The sequence below is a fragment of the Pongo abelii genome, chromosome 1 (genome assembly GCF_028885655.2).
Source record: "Pongo abelii isolate AG06213 chromosome 1, NHGRI_mPonAbe1-v2.0_pri, whole genome shotgun sequence".
NCBI classification, from domain to species: Eukaryota; Metazoa; Chordata; class Mammalia; order Primates; family Hominidae; genus Pongo; species Pongo abelii.
In genome coordinates this window covers 158430784-158448299 of record NC_071985.2, presented here as the reverse complement: position 1 = coordinate 158448299, position 17516 = coordinate 158430784, and the positions used below count along the sequence as shown (strand labels likewise).

The following is a 17516-nucleotide window of genomic DNA, read 5'->3' as shown; positions in this document are numbered from 1 at the left end:
ATCTCATCCTTCAAAACACTAAGGTGGAAATGAATTGTGAAATAGAGTTCGATTCTTTACTTTTGTGGTCTGTCCTTTGTGGCACATTCTCCTCTGTATTTTCTCTTTGGGGGTCCTATCTGTGAGACACAGATCTCACCACTTCAGGGAGCTGCCTTGCAAAGACTGAGTATGACTTGTCACACCGGGAAGAGCAGTGTGTCCCTGTGCATGCTTTGGCCCCTCCTCCATCTTTCCCAGCCCCTTTCCTGGCAGGCTTAGGGCTAAGTGACACAGAATTGAAGCCTGTGTGTTTACATGTGCACAGACACCAATAAAGGGACAAGCCAGCCCCAAGGGGAGGAGACCCACCGCAGGGTTGCTATTTAGTCCTACAAACACATTACGCTTAAACTCACCGTCTGCCAGCAAGTCTCCTAGACCTGCATGTTGTTGGGAGAAACATCTGAAGTCTCGCTTTCTCCTTGCACCATATGCTGTTGCTTCTCTAGGGTTTCAGTGAAATCAGGCTTCACAGGAAGTGTTGCCACCGCCTGTAGACTCTCCGGACTCAGTTCCCTCTCTCCCTCCCGTGATAATCCTAATCGGAATTTTTCAGCTGCTCCCGACTCCTGCCTCCCATCGCCACTCCCAGTGGCTGCCTCCTGGCCCTCTGACCCTCCCTCTTGCTCCTGTCCTAGCCCTGAGGTCTTCCCTTCCAGGGCTCCTGGAGTGCCCACCCCAGCCTCTGTTGTACATGTCACTGTCATCTTTTCTGCTGCTGGCACTTCCTCCCCACTCCTTGCTAATTCCTCTACCACCATTTTCCCTGCAGCTGCTGTTTTTCCCACTAACTCATCCTGTTGGTGCCAGGTTTCTTCCTCAGCAACATCTGAAAAGGAGGAGGCTTTATTTGCTATTGTTTTCTCCTCGGCTGTCTCCGAACCTGCCAACACCTCCCTCTCCTCTGCGGCTGTTTCTGCCGTTTCACCACCTGCGTGTTGAACTTCCTCAGCCACAACCCTTCCTCCTCCCATACCCTCATTCTTTTCTGTGTTTCCTGCTCCTTGCATGGCCCCGTCCCCTTCCGAGTTCCTGTCCTGCATCGCTTCTGTCTCCAGAGTGCACTCTTTGTCCTCTTCCTCCTCTGGGTCCTCATCCACAGCTTCCTCCCTGAACTTTTCTGCCATTATGGGATCTTCCTCAGGAACAGCTTCCTGGGTCCTTAGCACGACATCCACTCCTTCTTGCCCTTCAGCCCTCCCCTCCAGTCCTGCGCAGGAGTCGTGATCTTTGGCTGCTAGCTCCTCTGCCTGGCCTGTGGCTGGGATCAGCCCCTCAGGGGCCTGCACCTTTCCTGCTGGCTCAGCTTCAGGAGCTGCTAAGGCCCCCTCTCCATCTTGGCGGTGCCCCTCCTTCAGAGCCCTATTCTCCCTGCTGGACAGCTCTTCTCTGTCTTTGTGCTCTGTGTCTCTGGCCTCGCTCAGTCTTTCCCCTCCTCCTTCTTTCCTCAGAGCTGTTATGTTTTCCAGCGACTTTTCAAATCCAGGCGTTGCTTCAAATATGGGAACCACTGTCTCTTTTAGTGAATCTTCTCCTAGAAGCCCTGGATTGTCAGATAACTCAGATGCCTCCACAGGTGCTTCGTTCTCAGCATCAGATCCCATTTCATTTGGGGGGGCTTTTGTCTCTTTCTCAGATCTTACTTCCGTCTCTGTTTTCCCCTCTTCCGCTTTAAGTTTTTGCTCTTCTTTAAAAGCGTCTTCACCCTTGAGTGCATTTGCCCTTGTCACCTCTTCTCTCTCAGAGTCAGTTTTCCTCAGAGATGTTTTTGGCCTCTCAGCTTTCCTTCGCTCTCTTGCTACATCTAATTCCTTGGGTAACATTTCTTTGTTATCATCTTCCCTATTAGCTTCTGCCTCAGTCACCATCTCTTCCCCTTCCACATCTTCCTTGCAAAGGTCTTCAGGGCTGCCCTCCGAAACCTGCATCCGGCTTGCCTCTGCGTCTCCTGTGAAGGGGCTCAAGGGTGTTTCTGTTCTCATAACCTCCTTTCTCTCTTTGGCTGGTTCCTCTCCCCCAAGAATTGCCTCTTCAGAACCATCCTCTCTCTTTGATGCTGTGTCCTCCATGGGTCCTGTGTCCTCTAGGTCTATGGATGCTTCCTCTTCACTTTCTCTGACATCACTCACAGCCACCCTACCCTCAGCCTCTCCCTCCTCCGATGTCGCTGCCTCTCTCAGGGCTGCTACTTCATGAAGATGCTCCGAGTTCAGGGCTGCTGCCTTATTTGCAAGCACTGCCTTCTCAAAACCCTGTTCCCCTTCAGAAGCTGCTTTCTCTGTCTCAAGCACTGTGAGCATCAAGGCTTGCTTTTCAGGAGCCTCCTCTTTACTCAGACCCACAGCATCTTTTGCTGCTGCTTGTCCTATGGGGTCTGACCCCCCTTCACCCAGCCTTCTGGCCCCTTCTGCTTCTGCTGCTGCCTCTGCCCCCCTTTCTATGCCTGGAGGGATCTCCCTTTTTTCTGTAAACTCTTCTGCCAATTCTGGCTGCTCTGCTGTTGGCTTCCACGCCCTCAAGGGAGCCTCATGAACAACTCCTGCTTCTCCCCTCAGTGCTGCCTCCCCTTTTCCCTGTACTATGTCAGCATCTCTGTGCTGGGGCGCTTCATCTTCCTCCATTGCTTCTTTCTTCTCCAGTGTATACGTTTTTTGTGCCAATTGCTGGGATACATTGTTTGAGTTGATTGCTGCTGTTTCATCCACCACGAAATTCATTGTTGGTGCTATAAAAATAAGGTTAGAAATCAAGGTTACTTTAATCAAAGTGAACAAGGGAGGGGACACTATAATCTTATATCACACTTACTTACAGTGTGAGATATTTATATGTGATATCAAGAGGCCATTGTATTATATATAAAACACTTTCTCCATTGTTTCTAGGATGCTGACTATAACATGCACCATGACTTAATAATGGTTTTTCATTGTGAAAAGAAATGTCTTCAAATTTAAGGAACATATTGATATTAAAGAAAAGCTGATCATCAGAGATGTTTAAAATAAGCAGCAATAAGCAAAAAAAACTGATGTCCCCATGTCTTGCAATCAGTAAAATCTCCACCTCACTCTTTCTCTTGGCTTCCTCTTTCTCTCTCTCTCTTTCACATACATACAAACTTCCTTTCTTAGAAATAATAATAAGCGGAAAAAATTATGCAACAAGAAAAATAATATTTAATCTTCATACAAATTATTATTTTATTTGTCTCTTTTTCTCTCTCTTTATTTTTTTTTCAGGCAGGGTCTCGCTGTGTCACCCAGGCTGGAGGGCAGCAGTGTGAACGTGGCCCACTTCAGCCTTGATTTCCTGGTCTCAAGCAATCCTCCTGCCTCAGCCTCTCGAGTAGCTCGGACCATAGGTGCATGCCACTATGCCAGGCTAATTTTTTTGTTTTGCTTTGTTTTGTTAGTAGAGACAGGGTCTTTCCACGTTGCCCTGGCTGGTTTCAACTCTTGGATCTCAAACTCCCAAAGTGTTGGGATTACAGGTGTGAGCCACTGCACCTGGCCCTGAACTTATTATTTTCTGTAGCAGCATAATATGTCTGTCTTCTGCCTATGTTTCTGGTACTCACATGGGCCTTTAGCAACACAATCATTATACAGTGTGAACTGCTGATTCTCACTCCCAGGTGATAAGCTACTATATCTAGATTTAGTCATCACAAATTGGTGTCTTTAGTAAAAAGTCTTACCTTTGTAGCTCAAGGTAAGACTTTTTACTAAAGACACCAATTTGCATTACCTCTCACCTGTGTTCAGAGGCTAATTTGCCTTTGGCAAGACAGGATCACAAAGCAAGATAGGACTTTGTAGACTGGGACAGTTTTCAGCATAAATAATTTTCTTGAAGTACAAGTATTCACCCATAATTTCCTGGTAAACCTGGGTGCACAAGCTATCATAGTTCATAGTTCAATAAATATTGGTTTGATATGTTTTTTAATGGCACCAAGTGGATTTTTTTTACTATTAAATAAAGTTATATATATGTTGCAAGTAAAATAAGTAAAGAAAGGCACGTCATGCCAAACACCTAAAGCATTTCAATTTCCCAACTGCAGAACAGCACTTAGGGAGCTAGAAGCTTTGAAAAGGTTCATCTTAATAATTTATATCAATTTAATCTTTATTAATTAAAAAATCACTGGACTAGATTTTATAAAATAAGTTATCATACCAAGATGTCAAACTCTAACTTAAAAAAAAAAAAACTTATAAAGTAGGCAAGTATGATGCTCCTCATTTGTTTTTTACTTGCTTGCCTTCTTGGCTAGCCATCTCACCCCCAACATCATCACCAACAACCTACCAGAAGCCTGAAGTCCTGGTCTTACTCACTTCTTCTCTACTTTATACCCTATCCAAGACTGTCTTACCATTTCATTACCGCTTCTAACACAAAACAGGGCTATCGTTTGTTGCATTTCCTCAGTCTCTTGCCAGCTATTATGATAAACCATTTTGAGGTAAAGCAATAATAGCTGATATTACATTTCCCTTAAAATGTGTTTGGAAGGTAATTTGTGATGTCTCCTTTCAAAGGAGTAAAATAAAAATTTCAGGTCTATCAATAGGGCTGAGGTTGACTTTACAGGTCATCCTCTGCTTATCACAGCAGTTATTTCCTAACTTTTACCTAAAAGCTTCCAAAGCAAAACGTAGAATCAAATATTTGTTCACAGAACATATAGCCAATTCACCTGAGAGAATATGGTCCATTTTATTTCATTACAGATTATTACCGGATTTGAAGCAAAATTAAATTGAAACAATAGGAAACAATAATGTGTGTCAAGTCTCTTTAATAGTGTATCTGTTGCTATTCAAATTCCTACATGAAAGTATATTAAAAAGTCAGTTATAAAAACATTTAAAGAAAGTCCTCTGTTTTTCTAATCTGGTTTCTAAATTTATGGATTAATTAAAGAACATTCGGGGAAACAGGGAAATAAAATTGCCTAGCCACCATGTAGTAATATACTATGCCTAAATTCTAGGACAGAAAGTGCTAATGGCATCCAGCTGAGATGTTATATGAACACACACACACACTATAAGGGAGTCAGACATGACGTTCCTCAAGCAAGGGAGAAAGAGTAATTGAAGCTTTTCTAAGAAATATTAGTATAAAAACATGAAATTTTTTATGGTAACCCCGTGGGCTTTTGAAAAAATATTTAATATCAGAGAGCAAGCAATATTCACAAACAGTGGCAATTTGATGTAGTGGAATGAGTGTGTACTTGGAAGTCAGACTAACCTGGGTAAAAAACGCCAGCTCTGCCATTTACTAATTATATAAACTGGGAAATAACACCTCTCTAATCTTTCATTTTCTTATCCATGAAATGGGAATAGCAACGCTGTACTCACAGAATCCTTTGACAGTAAATGAGATAATTTATGTAAAATGCTTAGCACAGTGCCTGGCATAAAGCAAGCCCTAATAATCTTCCTTGTGCACACCTTTCATTGCTTAAAAATAATTAGATTTTCTTGCTTGAATTCAATTTGATCAATAATACCCAGTATCTCTGCATTGCAGAATAAATATTTGGGAAGGTGCACCTGAGTTCCTCTAGTTGAATGCCCACTATAAAAGTTATGGGTTCTCTAAGATCAGGGTCCCTCTCCTGTAACTCAGCCCACTGCACAATCAAGTGTTACCTGGCCCTCTTCATGTTGCCAAGTGAGAAATGGAGCTCAGGGAACCAGCATAAATACAGGTACTCTGGCTACTGCTATTTGCTATGAGCAATAAAGTCCTTTTTCTCTGACCCAGGTGTCTTATGTCTTCTGCCATGATCTATAAAACTGTGGCTGGCTAAGTTGTTGCTTGAAAGAAGGGTAAAATCTCAAATGCCTCACAGTGCTTGATGACAATTACTAAAATTGAAGGTGGGATAATGTGACCATATGATGAATAAATGAATATCTTTCCCTGCCCCCATACACATAAATATATTCAAATAAGCACATTTCTTAAAAGTCATTCAATAAATACTAGAAAGCCTAGTGATTTCAAGAACATGAGAAGTTTGACCAGATTTATATGAGTCATGGTCTGTTGGATCACTCTAATTGGAACTCTTGCAGATGGAATACTTACCACCAAGAGCCAGGTCATAGGCTAATGGCAATGAATCCTTTCCTAGTTTAAAAAAAAAAAAAAAAAAAAAAAAAAAGGTCAAATGAATCACTGTGAAATGTACCATGGTTCTCCATCTCTCCAGTTGGGTCAATTAAGGCAAATTCACCTAGCTGTTCAACTATCTGGGAGGCATGCTATTGAAAGAAGACTGATCTGAAAATTCCTACCAGTATTGTATAATCTAATGTTCTTTTATTTAATCCTAGACATCAATATTCAAAAATAATAATAAATTTATACCTGATGTTAGCTGTAAAGCTCTCCGTAGGGCCTGTCAACTACTTCTGGCTATGCTATTCCTTAGTTGAAAAGAAAAAAAAAGTGGCGGAAGGAAGAAACAAGAATAGGAAGGGTGGAAACAGGCCGTCTTTTGCAGAGGATTTCTGAAGGTTCTTCCTAGGTAATGATGTGCCCTTACCGCCACTTGTGTCAACCTCCAGCTTCCTCGGTGGCTTCCCACCCTCATCTTCGCTGCTGACGCCAGACTCAGCAGCACAGAGGCAGTGGTAGCCCAATGCCAAGGCTTCTGTTATTATCTGTCCAGCTTATTGGAGGTCACATAAAATATCAAAAGTTATAAAAACAGGTCATAGGAACATTGCTGAGCTATTTCACATCATTTAAATAAGTGGGGTCAATTTAAGTGCATTTACATTAAAATGTAGCCTTGTTTTAAAAATCTCTGAAGCATAAACAACTCCCAAGTTATGATTTCAAAAAGAAAACACAATACACAACAGAAGATCATGAAGTAAAGAAATCCATGCAGAGAAATACTTGCATTAAAAAAAGAGAGAGAGAGTAGCCAGGAGCAGTGACAGATTTGCCAAATGCACATGCAATGATATGATTGAAAAAAGCAGTTTAGTTGCATTTTCCCTTCTAGGAACGTGTGCTATGGCTTTTATGACACCAATCATCACTGCTTTTTTATATTGCTAAAACTACTAGAGCTGACTACACTATGAGCATTTCATCCATTAGTAGATTTTAGTGATTTGACCCCAATATTCACTCCATGTGGACAGAAGCAAAAAAGCTATTACACTATTCCTATAAATTTGACAGTAAAAGCTATTGTAGAAATTCCTGTTATCTGTAGTTGGTTACTAGCATAGACTTCAGGATCACAGAGACCTAAATTAAAGTCTCATATTACATACTAACCATATCACATTGAGTAAATGCTTTGGCCTAACCCAACGCCTTGGTTTATCCATCTGTCAAAAAGAGTTATCTATTCAATGGTTCTTGAGAGGATTAAATGAAATAATATAGAGAGAGCATCTTCATCTTCCACTTATTAGCAAGTGTCTAGGCACTTAATAATAACAGCAATGATGATGATGATGATGATGATGATGGACATTTCTAAGTGTCATCACCCAGTGTGGTATGATTCTAGGCCAAAGTGTAAAGCCAATTAAGTTTGTCTTTAGTTTCTGACAATTCCTTTTCTACATCCCTTGCTTATCATCTGGTTACCCATATCGTAAATTCCATAAATCCCTGACATTACCATTATATCACCTCCTTGTTAACAAAAGTTATTTCAAATAAAACTCAACTTAGATCTGTCTTCTGGGGTAAGAACATAGTATTTCTGAAACTTCTTTCCTTCCCTTTCTTCCTTTCTTTCCTTTTTCCCCCTTTTCTGTCCTTTTTTCCTTCCTTCCTTCCTTCCCTTTCCTTTCCTTTCTTTTTCCCTTCCCTTCCTTTTCCTTCCTTCCTTCTTTCCTTCCTTCCTTCCTTCTTCCTTCCTTCCTTCCTTCCTCCTCCCCCCAATATTCTGTTACAGCGGATACAATGACTTTACTTTGAGAAAACAGAACTAGAATGCAGTTTCTTGCTTAGTTTAAAGTGAACTGCTAAGTGGTAATTACTTACTGACCCCTCTGTATTTGGAAACAAATAGTGAAATACCTGCCTTAAATCAGTTTTGGAGGGAAAATTGTGACTTAACAATATTAGGAGGACAAACAGAAATGAAAAAGAGGAATAATATAGTTCAAATATATTCTCTTTTAAAAATATTTGAACATCAGTTTTCCTCATTCATCCAATATAACAAAAGTTTTTTACAATAAGAGTTTAGAGATGATATCGACTCATGACAATGATGTAATAATTGGATTTGCTATCAAGTTTTCATTTTAGAAACTTGACAAACATAATACATATGAGTTAAATATCATCTTACTATAATAATGTGAATACTGTATATCTAGAGAGTTCAAATAAGCAATGTTTCAGGTTTTGCATATAAATTTATTTGGCAATTACATGAAGCTTCATTCCATCAGTGCTAAGACATCAAAGTTTTTTCCAAGTAGTCCACAGGGTATAAAAAATATAGTCTACAATATTAATAACAAACAATAATTAAGCAATTAGCACGTACTGAACCAAAAGACTACTATAAGAAGCCAAATGATACTAACATCATCTGAAAATTAAAACTCACTCAGAAATGATAGTGAAGCTTGTAGTCCCTCTGTCTCAGGGATGCTATCACCACTTGCCCACGTCTGCTGGCTTGCCCCTGGAGGATTAGCCTTCGGAAGTAGATGAGAGCCTGTATAGTTAGGTGTTGCCTATTTCAGATTCAGCAAGAATGGGATGCTGGCCTAAGTATCAAGGACTTACTAGGTGTGAAACCAGAAAAGGCTTCACTTGGTCGTTTTTTCTCAGATGTTCTTCTGAAACTGAAACTTAAAAGCAAGAACTTCGCTGGTGTCTAACCTCAACTGTTTTCCACCCATAGTAAAAGAGGACTGTGCATGCTGAGACTTCCATTTCAGCAATGTGACATATCACTTTGTTGCCTCTCTCTATTTAGCCCTTCATCCCCTAAGGCTCCTGTCTTTTACCTATCAATAAAGGTGACCACTAGAGGCAAAGGTGATTGTCAATTCTCACAGCATTAGTTGCAAAATGGAATTGTCACACACAGAAAATTTCTTAGAAAGTCAGCTTTTTTTTTTTCACTCAAATGATATAATGATACTTTAAGGTATTTTTTTAAATATCAAAATATGCTTATTTTACAATGTTAGCTTTTTGGTATAAAAACAAATATATTTTAAATAATATGTATTGTATTTTCCCTAAATGTGGAGACAGTATTTAGATAGATTATCCAAAGCTTGAAAAAACTAAAGGATACAAAGAAGAAAATAATTATCATAGTTTCACTACTCAGAGAAGACTACAAGTTAACATTTTAATAGATTTCCAAGTATTTTTTACTCGATTCTTACTAAAGGTAGCACTTAATATCACACTTTATTAATTTAGCAATGTATTGTGACTATTTTCCCATATCATTAAATTTAAAAGGCTCTTCAATAACATATAAAACATTATAATAAAGTCTTACTAAATTTTGGTTCATCAATGTCTATTGTTAAATATTAAGCTATTTCTATTGTGATTATAAAGCTATTTTAAACACTACTTATAATCATTTTTGCACATATTTCTGACTAATCCCTTAGGACACATTCCTGGAATATGAATTGCTATGAATTTTTAGAAGCTTTTTATACATATTTCTAAATGTTCTTTTAAAAAGGAGGTATGATGAACAATGTCATCAATAATAGCTGAAAGGCCTATGTGCCTGCACTATTTTCACAATTTCCACCAATTCTTTCTTTATTTGATAATTTAGTAATTGAAAAGTGGTGGCAAGGATAGAGTTTTCAATATTAGTAGCAAGCTTTCCTTTTGTGAATTTCCTGCTATACAATGTACATTCTTCTGTTATGATGTTTGCCTTTTCATTGATTTGTAAGAACTCTTTATGTATTATAGACATCAATCATTTTTTCCAGCCTTTATTTTAGATTCAGGGGGTACATATGCAAGTTTCCTACATGAGTAAATTACATGTCACTGAGATTTGGTGTGCAAATGATCCCATTACCCATGCAGTGAACATAATACCCAATAAGTAGTTTTTCAACCCACGGCCCCCCTTCACTTTCCCTGCCTGGTAGTCCCCAATGGCTATTGTTGCCATCTTTATGTCCATACAAACACAAATTTTTTCATATCCGTCTGGCAAATATTTCCTCCAGAGTTTGTTTTCCTGTATAGTCGTATGTTATTGGTGTTATTGCAAAGAATTTCACATTACTCAGTACTATTTCTTCCAAATTAGTGAATTTTTTTCAAATCCCAAACTATTATTGTTAGGATTTGCAGACATTCTACAACAAATTTTGGATTAAATCTGGCAAAAATTATCATCATCTTTATATTTAGTCTTCTACTCAAATAGTTGGAGTGATTTCTCATTTATCATATTTCTTTTTCATCCACTTTGTGTGGAATAGCATATTTTTCTTAGTAAGTCCATGTGTTAGGTTTTTCCTTCTTATACATTTCTTAAAGTCTGATTATGAGTATTTCTCCATGTGGTTTATTACTTTTGTTGTTGTTGTTATAGTGTGAGTGAGGTGGTTGTTTGTGGCTATAGTGAGAGATTGGTCACCTTACAAATACCACCTGTTTGCACTAATAATTACAATTAATTAATTATCCAGTGAATTTTTTCTTTAGATCCAAGAATTATTTAGAGTACTGCTTTTAAATTTTCAATTTTTCTGGTGAGAGTTAATTATATTTTGTAAATGATTTATAGCTTTATTGCACTGTTATCATGTAATGTGGATTCAACAAATTCTGCTCTTTGCTGCTATAAAAAAGGCACATGGAGAATAATAGTTACATGATAAACCATATTCTAAATTATATTAATTATTAATCATTTTTTCTATGTCCTTATGTATTATGAAAAGGACTGATGTTTATATTTAAATACAAATGAGAGTTATTCATTTTGTATTTTCCACTAAGAGAGTGGATAGCTTCTTGAATGCTCTTAAATCCCACTGGGATGCAGATCTTCCTCAAAAACGTTAAGCTGAAATAGTTTCCAATTCCAATTCAGTGACCCAAGAGCTAGAGGAGAAAGGAAAGGAAAGAGGGGCTTTGAACCCTCTTAGCAGAAATGTAATTCATTGCGTTACTTTTCTGTGGTTGCAAGAGCTTCCAGGCTTGGTTAGACAGCTACTCTAGTCTTGACATTGCCATCTTCTTTGTTAGGGAAGTGCCTCTATGAATTCAGGGGAGAAGGCCCTCTACCCATCAGTGCAGCTGACTTTTTGTTGGTGTTGCCTCACAAGCTTTCCTGGGGGGGTGGCAACAGTGGAGAACACTGAACAATTAGAGGCCAGCACACTGGCTTTTCACTTCCTCACGGCTCACCCCTGCTTCCAGCCTCTTCTAATCCTTTAAGTTTAGGATGATTTCTTTTTTAACTTCTATGAGGATGCTCCTCTTTCTCGTGGGAAACAAACACAAGATAGCTCCTGATGTCTTTCTCTAATTTGCCCTCATGTAGCAAATTCCTTGGATTTTGTGACATCTGGATGGTACCTTCCTTAGATACAAAAACACACTTTTTAAACTTTGTAAAACATTTAAACTGCTATTTTTATACTTTCTTCCTCTTTAAAATAGAACAGGGAGAAAGAAATCAGGTACCTGAATTCATATTACCAAATGAAGTAAATTTCACAGTGTTTCTAATTAACATTCTCCTTAAAAGTCGATTTATAGCCTTCATATCACTTGCTGCTATGTTAATGTAGAAACTTAGAAACTCACTGCAATAATTCAACTGCTTTTGTGGAAGCAAATCAAATCACATATGAAAATTCAGGCCATCACAAGTGGGATGTAAAAGTTGACACTTTAATATCTGCTAGTCAAGATGCAAATTGAATTATTAAATATTTACTAAATAAAAAACATTCTTATGATCATTTTGAAGCATTATTTATGTGGTTTAAATGAATATTTTGGAATTTTTCAGGTATTCTTTACCATAAACTTTGATTTAACAAAAAAATATTTAGAATGATGATGATGAAAGTTGTAATTTTTCAGGCCAAACATAGTTGCAGGGTAGCATTTTCTCTTTTCTGATTTTTTTGTAACTCTGTGCTTATTTTGTTTCTTTCTTTCTCTTTTCTCCCCTGACCCTCCCACAATTTTACACATCCTCTAGGCCATTTTTCTCCTTTAAAACAATGTAAAAGGGGGCAGATCGAAGCCACAGTATTTCTGTCCTGTAGTTGCCTGTTCTCCATGGTAAAGCTTTAGATGTCATTGTTGGCCAGAGCAGATGAAGAGGAAAATATGCAGAGGAATAAGAAGGAAAGTTCAAGAAATCATCCAAGAACTTCAATGTACTGTATATCTTGGGGGCTTCAGGGGTTGTGTTTGTTTGTTTGTTTTTACAGTATAGGAGTCTCCCCTTATCTGCAGGGTATACATTCCACAACCCCAGCAGATGCTTGAAACAGTAGATAGTATCAAACTCTATATATACTATGCTTTTTCCTATACATGCATCCTTATAATAAAGTTTAATTTCTAAATTAAGCACATAAGAGATTAACAACAATAACTAATAATAAAATAGAAAATTATAACAATATACTATAATAAAAGGTATGTTGATGTGGTCTCTTTCTCTCTCTCTCTCTCTCTCTCCTTCTCTCTCTCTCTGTCTGTCTTATTGTACTGTACTCACCTATTTTCAGACTGAGGTTAACCATGAGTAACTGAAACTTCAGATAAGCAGGTCAACTGTGCTACGTATTTTCTAGCCAATAGTGTCTGAGGGGTTTGGGCAGTAGAAAGGTAAGGAGAAGTAGAACCACTAATACGTAAAACTTTAATAACTGGTTTACACCCTGAAACAAAAATACTGGTTACTCTATTTAATGCTTACTTGAATCTTCATTATCGGTTCTTTCTTCCAGGTTCTCAAATGTCAAAACACAAATGCTTTAATTTGGTATACGTTACATCTTTTACATTCCCTATCGTGTATTCTCAATGACATCTAATTCATTCTCTCTCCTATACTGTTTTAAACAAACCAAATTGATCCCATCTTAAAACATGTCAAGAATCCTGAGCCACTGAATATCAGAAGAGGGTTTTGTCAAGAATTTTCATTTGTATTTTAAGAATGTAAGAAGGCCATAAAAACACCATAAAGATATGCCCAAGCTTATTCCAAGTTCCTGGTGACCTTGAAAAGTATCCATGAGCTTTCATCATTCTTTGTGTAGCCAGTCGATTATCTTCCCAACAACTCACCATGACAAAATTCATGATTAACGTCATCTACCTACACAGTGAAGATGTTCTTGTGTCATCTTTAACATTGACGCATGGCCCACAAAATACCAGGATTAATTACAAACCGAAGACCACAGCTGTTCAAAGACAGTTGCAGAGAATGCTAAAGTTTAGCCTCCATATAGTAGCCAGAATAATCTTTTCGAAACATTCAGATCATGCCATTGTGGTCTCACATCTTTCTAGAGGAAAGATTTCCTAACTCAGAATAAATTACTCTCCATGACCTATGAGCTTCCTCCTCTGATCTCATCTGGTACTACTCTCACTTGTTTACTAGACTCTGTCACACTGGCCTCCTTTCCAATTCCTTCATTAAGCAGCACTTCGTTGCACTTGCTGGACCCCTGCTCTCTGTGGTCTTTCTGCAGATGACAGAGTGGCCTCCCCCTGCACTTCATCTCTGTTCAGATGTCCGATCATTAGAGAGGCCATCCCGAAAATACTACCCCTTCCTCAAACCATCACTCTGTTATCCCCTTACCCTGCTTTATTTTCCTTCTATTACTTAGCCCAGATACCCCATCACATGCTTAGTTTTCACTTGGCAGGCATATCTCCCATCTAGAATATAAAATTCATGTGGAAAGGGACTGTTATGTTCACATTGAGAACAGTGTGTGGCATAAAGCAGATCCTCAGCAAATATTTATGGACTGAAGAGGTCTATTAGAACAACCACATGCTTCCACAGGTCATTCAGAAATTGTATTTAGACCTCAACTCATAACACTTGACTTTCTTGTTCTTTCATCAGGACCATTTTATCCTGCCTGCCTGATGACAAAATTGCATTTCATTTTAGTTATACTATTATTTAAGTTCAAATTGCCTGCTCAAGCACTATGACTTTTCCTGATTCACATATAAAAATAGAAAATGCTCATTCCCATATGCATTTTACATTATAATTTACATTAAATACACTACTCTTTATTTCATTTATATTTATGATGTATAAATTAAATTAACTTTACAAATTAATGCACTTGAGTTATTCCACTATTAGAACATATTGCCAAGATTGTGTCACAACTCATGACAGCTTAAGCTGAAAATAACAGAAAAATAAACATTAAAATAACACTATGCCCTGTAATATTGGATTAACACCCAAGAACACTGTCTTATTGTAGCTAGCAATTATAATCTTTTACTTTATCTGCTTCACTGCATACAGTACATCTTTTATTCAATTCATCTGATTTGTTGATGGACTGGACAAAGTCCAATTAAATATGACATACTGTAAAATAGTGAGAAGGAAAATATCATTTTATGCAATCAACCTAAAAGGTATGAAGGCAATGGCTGTATTTTACTCATTTACCCACTGCTATGATCTCAAGTAAAAACAATTCAAACTAAATTGTGTTAGCTTAGAGTCTACAAAACATCATTAATTGTATAAGATTTTTAGCCCACAGATTTATTTGTAACATAGATTATTCTTTAACATAATAACAGCTTTTATTCTAACTGAAAAATGATTAAATACCATACAAATGTGAGACATGGTCGTTTACACATTCTCTCAGCCCTCTTTCATTTCTACCTACAGTTCCAGTCAGGGATCTAAGTACAATATATATGTGTGCATATTTTGTGATTTTATGTGGAATTTTCTTAGAAATTGTTATTCATACAAAAAATTTCAAGAATATTTTTGACTTTTAAATCTATTATTTAAAATATTAACAAATTTATTGAATCGTTTCCCTGAGTATTTGTATTTAGAAAACATTAGCCCCCCAACTGTTATAATTTATTCAGCCTCAGGATTTTGATAGCATTAATCTTTCCACATCATTCTGAATATTATACATGGTCTTTGTTCTGTTTTACCTGTTAATGTCTTATGCTTTATATTCCCTGACTCTATATTTCCTGGCTTTCACAACCCACAAATTTTGTTCTTTTGTGGAAGATGAACAATAGAACAAAACTATGAGTTCTTACACAGAAGGCAACGTATTTTAAAGAAAATGTGCATTAGGTATACCTAATGCTAGATGACGAGTTGGTGGGTGCAGCGCACCAGCATGGCACATGTATACATATGTAACTTACCTGCACATTGTGCACATGTACCATAAAACCTAAAGTATAATAATAATAATAATAATAATCATAATCATAATAAAAGAAAAAAAGGGGGAAAAAAAAAGAAAATGTGCAGTTATACAATACCATGGCAATATAAGAATAACAGATAAGGTGAATAAGAAGAAAAGAGAAGTGTGCTTACGTGACAAGACATTCAAGATACGGTGTTAAGTGAAAAAAAATCAAGTCTCAGAACAAAATGTACAGTATGTTTCCATCTATATATAAAAATAACATGTATATGTATCTTTGTAATATATCAATATATATTAATATATCTATATCTATCTACCTACCTATAATTTCTGTAATCATGCACACACAAAAAAATTGCTATCCACAGTCATCCCTGGAGAAAAAGAGTAAAGGTTGGGCAAGAAAGACTTTCACTTTCACTTTCACTTTCACTTTATTCTTGTCTGTTCTGTGATGTTTAAACATTTAAACCAAATTTTTGTGAGAAAAAAGTTTATCAAAAACCTTAAAATATCTATAACTTTTGAACAAAAATTTTACTTATTGAAATTTATCTTAAGAAAATGTTTATACATTTGAAACAATCTTAGTAATAAGACACTAAAGTACTAATAACAATAGTGAAAGTGAGAAAAAATATAAATGTCCAACTATAAGGAAATGGCTAAATTATGAGAAAACCACAGAATGGCATAACACACAGAGATTAAATATGTTCATAAAGATTAAAGATGTGAAAAATGATCATGGTGTAATGTTAAGATATAAAGCAGGATATATTTTACAAAATACGAAAACAAAACTTTGTAAATCCTAAATTGACAAATAAAGAGCCTGACCAAATGTTAAAAGTGATCTTTTTGTGTGTGATAAACCTATGAGTAATTTTTCAAAATTACTTTTCTCTATTGTCTAAATGTCATTCCATGTGTATTATTTGTTAATAAAAAATTAATAATAGCTCATATATTATGGCTTAACAAAGATAAACAGGCTAGGCATGGTGGCTCATGCCTGTAATCCCAGCACTTTGGAAGACCGAGGCGGGTGGATCACGATGTCAAGAGATCGAGACAATCCTGGCTAACACAGTGAAACCCCGTCTCTACTAAAAATACAAAAAATTAGCCAGGCGTGGTGGTGAGCGCCTGTAGTCCCAGCTACTTGGGAGGTGGAGGCAGGAGAATTGCTTGAACCTGGGAGGTGGAGGTTGCAGTGAGCCGAGATTGCACCACTGCACTCCAGCCTGGGTGACAGAATGAGACTCCATCTCAAAAAAAAAAAAAAAATTAAAATCAAAGACAAACAGTCCCAAACCTTGCCACCTTGTGTTGAATCCACCTTAATAAAAAGATAACAAAATGTTATCAAGTCAAGACCATAGGTTTCCCAATATATTTGAGAAAACGTATAAGCCCGTACACTTTTCATTTTACAAACTCAGAGAAAAAAAAAACTACTGCCTTCCAGGTGACATGATCATAGTGCCACATCTCTGATATTCTACAGCCTAATTATGACCCTCATTATGTATATCCTACTTTACAAAAAGATGTCTACTTACACAAATTCAGGTAAACAATCTAGTTCTCTAAAGTGAAAATTTAAAAAATGAAAATAATGTTAGTGTTTCTATTGACCTTTAACACCTCTACCTTTTTGATTAGCAGTTTGTCAGCTTGTACACCTTTTCTAGATGATACCTTATATGTACGAAAATTTCGTAATGAAATTCAAGATCAAAGATTTGAATTATTTTATAAAAGGGTTTCAAATATATTTGAGCTAGAATCTTGATTTATATATGACAAAAATCCTTTTGAAGATGTTCAGGGTCTTTGCATTTTAATTCTAGGGCAGGGGTTAATGAACATTATCTCTAAAGTCCCAGTTTGTAAATTCTTAGGATTTTGTGGGCTATTTAAAAATACAAAAATCATTCTTGGCTTGCAGGCTATTTAGAAAACAAGACAAAATAGTAGTGGTTTGGCCCCGGGCCAAAGTTTGTC

The 17516-nt window shown here is 37.1% G+C and overlaps 1 protein-coding gene across 1 annotated transcript in view; it reads right to left on the bottom strand.

Annotated features, from left to right (window-relative positions):
- Positions 1–329: 329 nt before the first annotated feature.
- The window catches only part of ERICH3 (glutamate rich 3), a 119205-nt gene continuing 102018 nt past the window's right edge, over positions 330–17516 (bottom strand). The window contains exons 16-17 of the mRNA XM_024255348.2: positions 6160–6201; positions 330–2767 (exon numbers count right to left, since the gene is read on the bottom strand). Of these exons, the coding sequence (XP_024111116.2) occupies positions 417–2767; positions 6160–6201 (2393 nt within the window). The 3' untranslated portion in view covers positions 330–416. The remainder of the gene's footprint in view (positions 2768–6159; positions 6202–17516) is intronic.